At 40.3% G+C, this 13,785-nt stretch overlaps 1 protein-coding gene across 1 annotated transcript; it reads right to left on the minus strand.

Moving 5' to 3' along the window:
* Positions 1 to 8,336: 8,336 nt before the first annotated feature.
* Positions 8,337 to 13,224, minus strand: LOC125882988 (toll-like receptor 1). Its single transcript, XM_049567071.1, has 2 exons — positions 13,156 to 13,224; positions 8,337 to 11,451 (listed from the first exon to the last, which is right to left on the minus strand). The coding sequence occupies exons 1-2, from the start codon at positions 13,221 to 13,223 to the stop codon at positions 8,982 to 8,984; spliced, it is 2,538 nt and encodes an 845-aa protein (XP_049423028.1). The 5' UTR covers position 13,224; the 3' UTR covers positions 8,337 to 8,981.
* Positions 13,225 to 13,785: the final 561 nt, after the last annotated feature.

The following is a 13,785-nucleotide window of genomic DNA, read 5'->3' on the forward strand; positions in this document are numbered from 1 at the left end:
AACAGGGGCAACTATACAACTCAGTGAGTCGGCGCAAATCGTCTTGCTGTTACATGCAAGGAATGATGGGTATTGTAGTCTCTACCAGTAGTCTCTACAACGTTGTTGTCTATTAGTTTATCATACAAAGAATATTGTTTAAAATGATATAAAAAAAAATAAGAATAAATTTTAAAATGAATCACTTGACTTAACTGTTTTAAATATGTTACTGTCTTTTATGAAAAAGCACCATTTATAACAGCATAAAGTTTATGAATTGTAATTTTTGTTTTTATAAAAGATAATAAATAAATATTATTACTTTTATGGAAAATTACAAACCCGTCTGGTGTTTATTTGAAGACAGGCACCAGCCAATGGGATTTTCACAAGAGATGACTTGTAAGTAGCCTAAGTAGGCTATTGATAACCAATTTATTTACATCTACTGTAGTAGCAGTAGCTAGTCTTGAACCTCCCTAGCAAAGCTAGCTATGGACTCCACATCCAACAATGGTAAAAGTCTCAGAGGAAAACAGAGATAGGCCTATTGATAATGGGTGGAGAGATTCATTTGCTCTTACCAAATGTTGATTAATAGCTCACTGCTGACTAGCCACCCTGTGCTAAAACATAATAATGAATACTCATTTAGACCTATTGATAGGCTATTTTTAAGGCAATAGTCTGTGTTACTTTCATAATAAGACTCAAATATGTTCGGCAACTCTAGATAGATTTTTTTTTTTTTTTTCAATTTTTGGTCAAAAATGGCTCTTTTGACAGTAAAGGTTGCTGACCCCTGTGTTAGGCAATTTATTGTTTTTCAATAGGCTAGCTGTCCTTTCACCTCAAAACACAAACATACAGCTTTAATTTGAAGGAGTACAAAGGAACAAAACACTTAATGGGAACGAGCCTTCTCAAGTTTCGGGGGGGACTCGTGTGTACCCACAGAAGAGAACCCATTTTCATTCAGATATGCTGAGATGAGAGTTCAGGGGACCCCTTTCAAATTGCCCTTGCCAGCTGTTTGCCAAAATTTAGCCTGCACTTTGGAGCGATATTTAGCCCCAGCAAGCTATGCTGACATGGTTGATACCAGGGGTCCGTTTCACAAAGCAGGTTTAGTGAAAACTCAGAGTCTGTTAACCCTGAAATGAGGGAAACTCTGAGTTTTCCGTTTCAAAAAGGGAGGTAGGCTAACTCAGACCAGAGAAAGAGGGGTAAGTTACCGTAGTAACAGACTGTATGAACCTAACCTGGTCGGGACCAGGGCCCGTATTCCTAAAGATTCTGAGAATCCTCTCATAGAGCTCCTAACTTAGCCTAAAAATTCCCAGCAAGGAGTCTTAGCTTACGAGTGATTCCAGAACACTCTCAGAGAACTCTGAGCAAGGAATGGACAGAAGCTCCTATCTCAGTGAGGAGGTGTGGTTGACCCCGTTGCTAGGTATGAGTCATCATTTCCAAAGCTGTGATTGGTTGATCCTAAAAGCTGGATAAAAAACTTACTTTTGGTGATAATTGATAAACTTAATTATGGAATCTAATCTTATGAAGACTGTGTAATTGTAAATAACATATCACATAAAAGAAAATACATGTTAAATGAATAGTAAACTGTACTATAAAATAATCCTACTGAATGCCCACATATTCACATAGTGATGGTTATATTAATTTGCTTTTATTAATTGCATGCTTTTGTACTTTCAACTATCAACATCTCAACTTAATTTGGTATTAACGAGTGTAACACAACACAGCTTTCATCAATGTCCTTGATTGCTGACAGGTGTATAAGAAGTAGGCTTGTCTGGCTTTTACATCTGCTACAAACTAGTGAACAACAATAGAGAAAAAAAGAACAAGAAAACCCAACTGGACCGAGGAACAGTGTTTGCTTTTGGCTCAATTGATCAATGAGCATAAAAATGTTTTGAGGGGTAAATTTAGCCCCAGTGTCACAGTGCAAGCCAAGAAGCAAGCCTGGGACACTATAGCACAACAGATAAATGCCTCCTTTCCGTTGGTTGTGCACACAAGTGAGGATTGCGAGAAGCGGTGGTATGTGTTGCAGTCAAAAGCAAAAGAGGAGATTGCAGCACAAAAACGTGAAGCTTCACGCACAGGTGAGTGATATACCACTTCTTTACACCTGCTGGCAAAGTTAATTTAAATGCCTAATTATTGTGTATATATTGATTTACTGGATTTCCTTTTAGGGGGTGGACCACCTTCTAAGCAGCTGTCCCAGGTTGCAGAAACAGGCATTGACTCCTCAATGTTGCAGGCCATTGAAATGCAACAATGGTAGAACAAATGAGTTTTCATATATCAAGAGGCAGGAAAACAAAATATTAAGCACAGTGTTTATACATTGCATAAACCATTTAGCGTATTGCTTGTGCATGTTCCTTCTACTAAATCAATTAAAACAAAACAATAATTAAACTAAATGTGTTCCCCTTTCTGTAGCATGGAGCGATCAGAGGAACCGGGCCCCTCAACATCACAGGTGTACGACCATCAGACAGTCCAGCCTGCCCGCTGCTGCCGCTCAAACACCATCCCTGCCTGCTGCACCTGCTGCTCCAACACCATCCCTGCAGGACAGAAGATTAGAGTTGACGATGGATGTCTTAACGCAGCAGAAAAGAGTTCTCTGCCTACAGGAGGAGTACTATAGACTGAAAATTCAGTTCCTAAAAAATAAATTGAGTGACAAATAGATATTGTGTCTTTGAGTAATGTGTCATGTATGTAACTATTGTAAGTGATGTTTGGTAAAACTATGTGGTACATTGATTAAATGCATTCACACATTTTCTAATTACATATATTTTCTAATTACATATACTGTAACTTGCCTGAAATGTAAATTTGTAAAGTGGCCTCTGTAAGATAGTCCACTTTGAGCCAAGTTCCCTGTGGAAAGTCAATGTTTACTTCACCACCACCACCATCATCATCGCTCTCCTCGTCACCATCACCCTCAAGAGGTTCTGCAATCTGCCGAGCCTTGCAAATGTTGTGCAGTATTGCACAGGCCACGATGACTTTGCAGACTTTATCAGGGGTCAGCCGCACCTCTCCACGGAGGACATGAAAGCGTCTCTTCATTTGGCCAATGCCATGCCCCACAACTGCCCTTGTTCTCTTATGGGCCCTACAGACATAATTAAACATTATACATTATGTACATTATTTGATGGAAATATCTAGGATAATCCAACATGCAATTTACATTTTATGTCCATGCATAATTCTATATTGTTTGGGTTACCTGTTGTAGTTTAGTTGTGGCCCTTGGTGTGGCTGGAGGTAAGGCGTTAGGAGCCATGGTTTGCATGGGTAGCCACTGTCCCCTAACAAGTGGCAATTGGCTGGCACATATTGTGGGTCGAAAAGCTGTCTGAGACCACTCTCAGAGAGCATTCTGGCATCATGTGTTGAGCCTGGCCATTTAGCAACAATGTCTAAAATTTTGTAGTCAGCACTGAAAACAAGCTGAACATTGATGCTGTGAAATCTTTTCCTGTTCACAAAGATGGCTTCATCTTCTGATGGTGCAATTATTCTGACATGTGTCCCATCAATTACACCCACAACACCAGGGAATCCTGCAATGTCCATAAATGCCTTTGTGGGCTTGCAAAGTGCGGGTATCCAGTGGAAATTTAACAAATTGTGTCACAATGTGAGGTTGTGACAATGCTGTCAATGTTTGATTGATGACCCTGCTGATGGAGGGTTGTGACAGACCCAAGTCATCACTGCTGCATTGTTGCATTTTCCCTGTTGCCAAATACCTCAAGGTTGTGATTACCTTCATTTCAGATGGCATTGTGGCGTTGGGTAGGAGAAGTCAGTGCATCTCTAATGAGATCGACCACAAAAACAATGCCGGCGCGATCCAATCTGTAGCGTTTTAATAATTCACCGTCTTCCAGTGTTTGGAGAATATCTCTCCTGCCTCTTCCCTCTGCCATTTTGTCCTCTGCTTAGGGAACTCCTAAGCTGCTTAAAAGTCCTCTTCCCTGCTCCTAATAGATCTCACCTTAGGAGCACTCTTAGGAGCTAGGATTCTTTTGGAATAGCTTTTATCTTTACTAGGATCTACTCTTAATTTTTAGGAGAAATTCTAAGAAAACACCAAGATTCTAAGAATTTTCTTAGAATTTGGCCACTAGGAGCAACTCTTTGCACTAAGAATCTTTAGGAATATGGGCCCAGGTTTTTCTCAATGAACCTCGAGTTTCTCTCTGTCTCCGCCCTCTTTCAGAGCCACACACTCCATTTGATTTCTTCATTCATTCAGTCAGCAGGCGAGTTTTGGCGTAGCCTAGTTCTGCCGCCTGTCATTTAAAAAAAAATCAGAGTCAGTATATTAGAAGTCCATTAGGCACAGTAGGTGGAGACTTTTTTCGCTAACATGGCATGACCTTTTGATAACGATCCCGTGGATTCAGCATTACTGCGCAGAGAATTAAATATTTGTCGGGAGATGGTTATCAGACCGCGCATAGATGTTCTAGCATTTCCACACAATTATCTTTTTGAGCTGTACCGTTTCACGTCACAGTCCATCATCTAGGCTACATACACAACCTAATCCGTCCTTACATCTGCAACATTACCAATCGTAGTCATGCTCTCACATCCCAGGAGATATTGTGTGTTGCGCTGCGTTTCTTTGCAAATGGAAGTTTTTTGTACAATGTCGGAGATGCTGAGCACTTGAGTAAAGCAACTGTATGCAGGGCGGTCAGAAAAGTGTGCTCGTTTTACGGGCATCTGCCTTCTTTCTGTTGGCTGAGTAGAAGTCTGTGTTAGTTTAAATAGGCTTAATTAGCCTATTTAACAGAACATGATATAGATGAGAGAAGACGTGTGTGAAGACAGCATTACACTATGTTGGGGGTAAAACAACTACACAGTCAAACAGCCCCTTAATATTTACTTTACAATGTAAAACATGATCAAAATGAGGTACCTCCATGAGATTATGCCGAGGTCTTACCTGTTTTTATATTTCATCCTAAACTGCTGCCAAGTGCGCTTCTCCCCTGCGGGATTGCACCTAAATGAAATAAATTAATAGGCTACCATTCAAGCAGTTTTCCCCTGTAATATTATTGTGATTGCAAAGGACTACATTTAAACTTTGCATTGACCCGAGCAGCAATGTTCTCCCACGCCGTCTCCCTCTCTTTTGCAGCTGCAGCGGTGTTGCACTTCTTTTTGAAAACGTGTGCAAACTCTCCGTATGAGCGCATTAAGATTTCTAATTCTAGTGGGGTGAAAAATGCAGCCCTCCTCTTCCCCGTTGCCATGGTGACTGGTCGAATCCATTGATGCTGGCTTTTTATAGTTGTGGTGCACGCGCTTAACGCCAGGTGAAACTACTCCGAGTTGATTAAACTGAGTCAAATCAGCTGTTCTGGAACTGGAAACTTTCCTATCTCAGAGTAGATCAACTCAGAGTTCAGGATTAGACTCAGAGTTTGTTGAACCTGCTTTGTGAAACGGACCCCAGGGGCCTGTATCACGAAGCAGGATTAATGTCTTAGCGAGGTAACTTCAGGGTTAACCCTGGGTTTTCGGTCTCACAAAGCCGGTTCAGTTCTTATCAGGGTATATCACCATGGTAACTTACTCTGAACGGCTATCCTGCTCCAGAGCAGGGTAAGTTCAGGGTTGAATCTGATCCTATAAAAAGCACCACCCACTGGCCAATCAGCTGTTCGGAAAAAAATGACTCCGCTGACAGAAATGCAGCCCAGTCATGACAGGAAGTTTAATTAATTTGATTAATTTTGATTTGAAAGTTTATTTTGAACATTAAAAAAAAAGAAAAGAAAGCAACAACAACAGACAATGAAAAGATTGTTCAAAAAGGAGTGGAAAGAAGTCGAAATTTCATCCCACCCCTTCATAAGAAAGAAACTGATCATTTGCGGACACTTAATAGCACCATTAATTAGTGCCAACATTTCTTCTTGTTGGAGGAAATGATCCCTGTTAAAGATAATGTTAGACGATAATTGTAATACACGCAATCCATCTGCGCAGCATTGATTTCATGGGATTCAAGGGTGTGACCAGTGTCAGATGTACAGGTACAGGTACTGTAGCTACTTGAACCAGTGATGAGTAATTTAACCTACACATCATTTTATTTGCTACCTTGCTTTGGTTTGATTTTTCCCTCTCTCCTCCTCTCTTCTTTCCTGACCCGTTTTTTTCTTCTCTATTATGTGATTTCATTGATGTTTTGACAGGGGAATTTCTTTGATAAGCTTTTAGTGGCTTCTAACCTCTCTGGCACTTTTCTTTTCTTAATCTTGTAAATGTTATACTGTCTGTTTTTAACATTATGTGCAAATAAACTAATCTAAACTAAAACTAAACATTATTCATCCCGTTATGCGTTGCCACGCATGTTTCCTCCTCCTGCAGCTGCCACAGTGTTGGCCTTTTCTGTAATGTTGCTTTTCTCCTCCTCATATTTTAGTAGAATGAATCTCTGATCCTCACGAGAAATACTTCCCCTCACATACAGCGCTCTGTGAGGATACTCTGTGAGGATGCTCTGTGAGGACGATCAGTGACACTGCGCTTCTCTCGTGATTGTGATTGGTCCGCTGCGTGCGCGTTCACGGCTCTTGATAAAGCAACCCTGGGTTGAGTTACTGAGTTGATATCCAGCGTCGTGATACCGATGATCCTGATTGCCATTGTTAGGGTTAGTCAGCCCAGGACAGGTCTGGGTAACCCAGGAAAGGTTGATCTCGCTTCGTGATACAGGCCCCAGGTGGCCTAGTTTCACAAGGTACCACAACATTTGTGCTAGCTTTAAAATGTGCCACTCTTGTTTTCACCAGAAGAGGCCAGTAGGGAGGCCTGCAATTTAGGGTCAGTGGCCATGGACCTTTCTGCCACCCTTTGGGAGTGCCACTGATATAAAGCTGACAGCAATGGCATATACCACATACATTTATTTAACACACAGCTTCTCAATACAAACTACATTAGCAGCCATATGCAAGGAACCATGACAACCAAGTTTCAAATATGTACCCACATGAATTATGAACCCAAATATGCATTTTGTATCTAGGAAAATGCATGAAATCGTTTTAAATTATTTGTAGAAAATATCTGTCAAGGGCGGCACGGTGGTGTGGTGGTTAGCACTGTCGCCTCACAGCAAGAGGGTTGCCGCTTCGATCCCGGGTGTGGGAGCCCTTCTGTGCGGAGTTTGCATGTTCTCCCCGTGTCAGCGTGGGTTCTCTCCGGGCACTCCGGCTTCCTCCCACAGTCCAAAGACATGCAGATTGGGGACCGTAGGTGTGAATGTGAGTGTGAATGGTTGTTTGTCTCTATGTGTCAGCCCTGCAATAGTCTGGCGACCTGTCCAGGGTGTACCCTGCCTCTCGCCCGATGTCAGCTGGGATAGGCTCCAGCCCCCCCGCGACCCTCAAGAGGATGAAGCGGTTAGAAGATGAATGAATGAATGAAAATATCTGCCAAGACATCTATACAGCCTTTCTTTCATCCTTTCATTCCCTCATACTGGTGTGTGGTGTAGGGTAGCTCTACAAACAGTAGATGGAGACATTTGCTTACATTAAAAAATGCTCTCAACAGATGTCACAAACACAAGGCCACAGAGCAGAACAAGTGATCCATTTCTCAGCTGGCAAAAGATAAAACCAGTTGAATTAGTGAAACATTTGACACTGCTGAAGATCTGAATATATCCTATATCTTTAAATGTCAGAAAATGATTCTATTTTCTGTTCAAGCTTTGTGCAAACCATTTTAACTCTGACTACACAGATACACCTTTAACTACATTTTGACCTACTGAAATGCTTTTTGAAAAAGGTCCTGTTGGATAGACCTCAAATTACTGTACCTAATGACTTGTTTCTTTTGCCGTTAAGTTGTATGAAAACCCTGATTAAAAGTAAATTTGTGTTGTCATCATAAAACTAATTTTGACCAATTACAACAGAAATATACATAACTCCAATTCAGTAGCCTATATTTGGCTAATCAACGGGGGATATCCTCAGTATTAAAGTAAATATCATTAACATATTTTGACAAACAAATAATAAGGCTTAATTTTGAACCTTGTGTCAGGTCAAGACCAAAATGTGTTTTGAAAAACTACCGTACCAAAAGCTGGCACTGAATGTCTACTTAGATTTGTAATCTTATTTACTTATTCATGTGATATAAATAATAATGTTGGCAATCTCTGACTATTTTATTCAGACAAGGCTCATGACAGTTGTGTGTGTTTAGACAATATATAACTTTTAAATTATTTAGCTTCTTTTATTTAATAAAAAAGGGGTTTGTAGAAAAAACATGTTTATATAAAGTGAGATCTGGTTCTGTTTGAGAGCTGTCATTGTGACTGATGGCTATTTTCAAAGATGCTTTATCAATACACAGAGGCAATTTCACAAAATGCAGCTGAAGTGTTACTCTTTGCATGCTCCTACACACCATACACATACATATTCAGAGGGGTAGCACAGGTTATAATATATATACATAGATATCTGCAACTGTCGATCTGTATTTACAGTACAACTTCTCATAATGTCAGATTTACAGTAATCATAGATGAAGAACCAACTCTGTCATCTTCAGTTTGTGGTTATAGGATAGGTTCACATTTGTTCAAGTCTCGTTTTAATACAATACTCACATGCCTGTAAGTACACTGAAAACAATACTGGTAGCTGCAACAGTTCCTCCTGTCCATGCTGACTGCAAAGAGATTCTCTTTCAAAGCAATTTAACTGCAAGCAATGAGGGACAAATTGCCAAATTTCAACTTTGTGTTACTTGCTCTCTGTAACAGATAAGCAAGGAAACACAGTATTGAAGCACAAAGAGTCATTTCTTGCATTAAAAAGACACTGTCTTTGAAAAGTACTGACTCAATTTGTCTAACTCAGACTGCTGAAGTCTTAGTCTTGATCTGTAAGTAAAGGTACTGTATCTGCAATAGCCAAAGCCACATCCTTCATAACCACAGATGTGTCTGCCATATGCAGCATGGATTTAAGACTTGCCCAGAAAACCTGCTGCTTCCGTTCATCCTTGGGCCACTCCAGGTATGTCTGCTGCCTCAGTAAACTCCTGAGTCTCAAGAACTTCTTGGGCAGAGAGTCAGTTGGAATGGGCTCCCGTAATATGAAGACTAAAGAGTCCCGCTGGACACTGATGGCTCTGTGCTGGGCAAAAAAGAGCTCGTAGTTGCACCATTCACTCTGGACAAAATGTTTGGAGAGGACGAACAGCGTCTTGTAACTGGACTCCACACAGTTGATGATGTTGTCTATGATCCACTCACCAGGGACGAAGTCACGCTCGTGAACACAGAGTGAACACCCAGCACCTTCCAGAGAGGGCACCAGCTGGCTGTCTACCCAGTCAGAGTCCTGATGACTGTAGGAGATGAACGCATGATAACTAAATGATACATTCTTCAACATGTTAGAGCGCTTCTTGCCTCTCCTCTTCACCCTGATCCACACCCATAACATCTTAGTATACCACACTCCATCACATTTATAGAAAACAAGACCTATCGCAGCACATATGAGGATTATTACAGGAACAGCAACTGCAGCTTGAAGCCACATCTCACATGACAGCTCACTGGTTTTGTACTCTGAGAGTTGCAGAGCTGCAAAAGCTGGTGGGGTGCTGCATGTATAATCGAAGGGCCAATCGAGTAGCATAGATTTGTTAAGAACAGTGACGAACCAGTGGGAGTCACATGAGCAGACAAATGGATTGCCTCCAGCTTTGAGGGTCTGAAGCCTGGGAAGTCCTGCCAAGCCCTCCCTGGATATAGTCGTGATAGCATTCTGGTCTATGTAGAGACTGAGCAGAGCCTTGGCACTGAGATCAGCAGGGATAACCTGGATGCTGTTGGAGCTGAGTTGGAGGTGTGTCAGATTGGGAAACCGAGACAGATCCTCTTTTGTTATGGCTGTTATTCCCGTCTTTGACAAGTCAATCCTCTCAAAGTTTGCTGAGAGGTATTTAAAGACACTGTTGCCCAGGTTGTTGTTTCCCAGGCTGAGCTCAGTCAGCTGAGCAGGCCAAAAGCAGTCCCCGTCCAAGCTGATGGAGTTAAAGCTGAGGTCCAGAGACTCTAATGTCTTCATCTGATGCGTCTTCTCAGAGATAAAGGAAAGACTGCTGAAGCGGTTCTTGCTTAAAGATAGTCTCTTGAGTTTAGGGAAGACGGAGGTGTATGAACAATGAATCCACCAGAAGCCTGAATCCGGCAAGAGGTTATCTGACAGATCCAATGTCTCCAGGGAGGGCAAGGCGGATAACAGGTTGCAGGGTAAAATGTTCATTCCAGTCCCAGAGAACTTTAAGTAGGTCAGATTTGAGATGGCCTCAAAGCTCATGTTGAATGTGGGGTATTTGTATTGATAGTGATTTATCCCATTGAAGGTAATCGAGGATAGGTTGATTGTGTGATTAATGGTGCGAAACTGAAACCCATCCGGTGTATCTTCACTATAAGTGATGTTGACAAATGAGAGATCATAAAGGTAGGAGAGCCACACATTCTTCAGAAACACCTCCATGAATGAGCTGTTCGTCCAAGTGTTTTCTATGGTGAGATTCTTTATAAATGGCATTGTCCTCAGGTTTTTAAAAAGGTTGCCAGTGTCACTGCAGTTGTCTGGAAATAGAGTGATGAATCTCAGTGATGTTGCTTTTGTCACATTCAAGTCCGCGAGGACGTTCTCAAATGTATTCAAATCCCCACAAAAAGGTGCAAAAATTGACACAGTTTCAAGAGACTTCAGTTTTGTGAGAGCACCAGAATCATAGTTTTGCCAGTGAATTCCTGCTCCCAAAGTCAGATGATGTAGAGAAACGTTTGTCAGTGGATCAAAGTCATCATAGTTGATTGACAGAGCAGCTGTACTACCTAACACCAGCACATCCAGATTGATTAGCTTCTGAAAGGATGCTGGAATTCGATAGCTGTTGTACAGGTTGTTAGCCAAATCAAGGATTTTCAGCCATTTCAATGAAATGTCCGGGATGATGGGTAACTCATTGTAAGATATGTTGAGAACTTTGAGTGCTGGTGTGTGACTGAACACAGCAGGAGAAATTTCTCGCAAGCCACAGTTAGTTACCGTCAGATAGCAGAGTTGGGACAGTCCAGAAAACGGAGCTCCGTTCAGTCTTTGGATGGAGTTATAAGAAAGATCCAGATACTGTGTGTCATTGGGAAGATTTGAGGGAACACTTCTTAGATTCTGATGGGAGAAGTCTCTCATTCCTCGCCTTGAGGTGATGCACAGTTTAAATCCACTTTCATCTTCTTTGACAGCTACACAGTCAGGTTTGATTAGGGACACGATGGCAATGGTCCCAATCAGAAAAGTCACACTTGTGCTGAAACAGAAAAACAATGGAAAAAAATAAGTCTAAAAAGCTGAGCATTGAGCAAACATTTTAGAAGCAGAACTACCAGTGGTGCAGTGGTAATTGATGAGGTCAGTATACTACTAGGTAGATGGGCAGGTTACCGAGGAGAAGGTGGGTATACTCTCTTTATATTTAGAAGGCTTTCTGGCTAATAGTTGCGTGTACTCTATACGGCCAGAAAAAGAGGTAGGTATACCTCCGTACAGGGATGGGCAGTATTTCTATTACTTGTATTTAAAATACGTATTTCAATTGCATTTGAGTATTTTGTAATTTGTATTTGATAAGGCCGATAAAAAGCAAATGTAATTTGTGACAAAATACTTTTGAGTGGAGTAATTTTGTATTTAAAATATTCAAAATACTTTCTCCACGAATCAAAAAACAAAAATAATAGGCTACACATTCTTATAGCTTTTTAATATTTATATTTATATGTTTTGTTAACTTGGGCCATTCAATGTGCCCTTCAATGACCTATGGTCTGTACTGGACTGTGCATAACATAGGAAATTGTATGTTGTTGTGGGTGATGCTTGGGATGAGTATGCTACAAATGAATTGCCTCACGTGGGATCAATAAAGTTGTCTGAAGTTAAATCTGAATCAATAAATAATATTTTAGGGTAGCCTACATGTCCCTAGCTTTTTTTCCCTCTTTTTTTATTTGAAAAAAGTTGAACACAGGGCTCCAAAGGCTCCAAGTTAGACAGCAAAGAAGTGAACTAGCTACAGTAGCTACAGCATCTTGCTGCTGTTTAGCTAGACTGTTAGTGGACAGTTCACAGCACAGCTAGACTAGACTTGCCAGGCATGCTGCTCACATGGATGGACCCACACTACCAGTAGACTACCTGTTCACTTTTGTATTCATTAACCATTTATTCTTATTCATTTTTCTGTGCAGAGCTTGATGTTTTTATTCATATGACTTTCATAGTACACATAGGCCTAATGCTATTCATATGTTATTATCACAGTGTCTGAATATTTTATTTGTTGATACAAAAAAAGTTTATGGGCTGTTAAGTCAGATTAATAAATATGCATAATCAAGTTGTTGTCTTTTAATGGCTTTGCTTCATTACACTTAGTTCTGTGACTGTTCTGCCGATTTTTTAGTGGGGTTCATCAGATCATCAAGGCTTTGTGTATATCCTATAGCCCAAACCTGCATTCTCTGCTATACCAAATTGTGAGAAAACAAGCGCAAATTTGCTACTATCACATGGACGAATCATGGGCATTTTTTCTGGTATAGTTAATCATGGTCTCTAGTTGCAGAATGTAAATTTTGAGCATTTTTAGTTGAGGACTTTTTGAGTTATTCACAAAAAGCTTTGTGGACCCACCGACCAGCCAACAACCAACTGACCGACAGAGTGACCTATAGAGCTGCGGGTCGCTGCTAAAAAGAAAACGAAAAAAAGTATTTTCTGTATTTGAAAATACAAAATACATGTATTTTATTTTGATACATTTTCTGACACCAATATTTTGTATTTTATTTTGATACATTTATTTGAAGTGTATTTTGTATTTTGTATCAACATACATTTTGATATATTTTTTCCCATCTCTGCCTCCATATACCAGCATATACCCTCCACTACACCACTGAGTACTACAAAATGAAAACAAAAATGTAAGGGAGAATAATAAGTACATTACCTTTGGGTGGACATAGCTTTCGAAGCAGTTGTTTCCAACAGAGTGTGAGGAGCTAAGATCTGAGCCATACTCTGTGTGCTCTGACTTTTATTCTGTGTATTCTGAAAGGCAACCTATCAAATCTCTGTTCCTGTTTCTTCTTCCTGTAAATTCCTCTTTTCTCTGTTTTTTCCCTTTTCACATGACAGCAAATGATGTTTGATTGAGGATTTAGCCCAAAGTACATTAAGATAGTATATGATAAAAATAAATTACAATGGTATAAATAACTAGCCAGTAGCCTTTTTTTTTGTATCTCAGTATGTGGATGTTTTTGGACTGGAGACAATAACTGACAGACCCCTGTCCATTTTGTAAGAAACATACAAAGCCCAACAGTCACATATTTTTTCAGTCTCATTTGTGTCCACCCCTGACAAAAAATATAAGAAAACAGCGATGAGAATTCACAATTTATAAGCTCATTCATCACTTTTATAAAACATCATTTAAAGTGTTCCATAAGAATTTGATACACGATGGCGCTAAGATTAAGTTCACACTTTTAAAGTCTAATGTCTCTCAAGTCATATTGTATTATAAGGACATGATCATAATACTGTGCAAGGTCAGTATTCAAAAGAGCTCATA

The sequence above is a fragment of the Epinephelus fuscoguttatus genome, linkage group LG22, assembly GCF_011397635.1.
Source record: "Epinephelus fuscoguttatus linkage group LG22, E.fuscoguttatus.final_Chr_v1".
Lineage (NCBI taxonomy): Eukaryota > Metazoa > Chordata > Actinopteri > Perciformes > Serranidae > Epinephelus > Epinephelus fuscoguttatus.

Coding starts and splice junctions, on each gene's coding strand:
- LOC125882988 (XM_049567071.1), bottom strand. CDS start 13,223: ATGGCTCAGATCTTAGCTCCTCACACTCTGTTGGAAACAACTGCTTCG. Junction 11,452..13,155: donor AAAGCTATGTCCACCCAAAG/GTAATGTACTTA, acceptor TTTCTGTTTCAG/CACAAGTGTGACTTTTCTGA.